Here is a 655-nt window from a genome sequence, read left to right on the forward strand (position 1 = left end):
CTACAATAGAGCTGTTTGGAGCAGTTAGTGAACAATGTTTTCTGTGTGTCCCTTTGGGGTGGACTTTGGGCTTTTCGCTTTGTAAACCTATAACTTGCAAAAAAAGATAAATAACACAATAATATACTGAGGGGGTACTATCCCCAGTGGAAAACAAAAAAGAGAAAAGTACTGTTGACAAAAGTGAGTTGAACCATGTTGTGGAAATTAACCATTACTTAACAGGCAAACAGAGGAGACAACAAGAGGACCAGAAGATGCTGACTCACATTCTGAAGTGGCGCTGGAGTAGGAATTGGTAGCAGTCCCCCTCCAGGAATCAGACTGGGTGCTGGGGTGGCAGGTGCCAAAAGGGACAAAGCTTTGGCCTCTTCTGGGATTTTCCCTGCAGGACAGAAGCAGATATTAGTGAAGGCAATAGAGGGACTCTTATCACTGTCTCCTCTATGTCTGCACAATTAGCCCACTGTATTCTAGAGAGAAAGAGAGCATACACTTCCCTATTCAACCTACAAGTGTTCTACTGTCTACTACTGGAGACCGAGCATCCTTACTTTGCTTTTGTTAAATTATTATTCTCAGTCAATCTGAATTATTATTTTCAATGAAAAGCTTAACTTTTTTTCAAAAACAAAAGAACATTGATTCGTCCTTG

The 655-nt window shown here is 40.9% G+C and overlaps 1 protein-coding gene and 1 long non-coding RNA gene across 5 annotated transcripts in view; one reads left to right on the forward strand and one right to left on the reverse strand.

Moving 5' to 3' along the window:
* Positions 1 to 655, reverse strand: part of srek1 (splicing regulatory glutamine/lysine-rich protein 1) — a 12830-nt gene that overhangs the window by 9795 nt on the left and 2380 nt on the right. For all 4 annotated transcript variants that reach the window (XM_032538848.1, XM_032538849.1, XM_032538851.1 and 1 more), the window contains one exon: positions 270 to 385. In XM_032538848.1, the coding sequence (XP_032394739.1) occupies positions 270 to 385 (116 nt within the window). The remainder of the gene's footprint in view (positions 1 to 269; positions 386 to 655) is intronic.
* LOC116703865 (uncharacterized) overlaps positions 1 to 655 on the forward strand; it is a 13100-nt gene that overhangs the window by 3170 nt on the left and 9275 nt on the right. The gene's annotated exons all lie outside the window — the stretch shown is intronic.

Source organism: Etheostoma spectabile, chromosome 16 (assembly GCF_008692095.1).
Source record: "Etheostoma spectabile isolate EspeVRDwgs_2016 chromosome 16, UIUC_Espe_1.0, whole genome shotgun sequence".
NCBI lineage: Eukaryota > Metazoa > Chordata > Actinopteri > Perciformes > Percidae > Etheostoma > Etheostoma spectabile.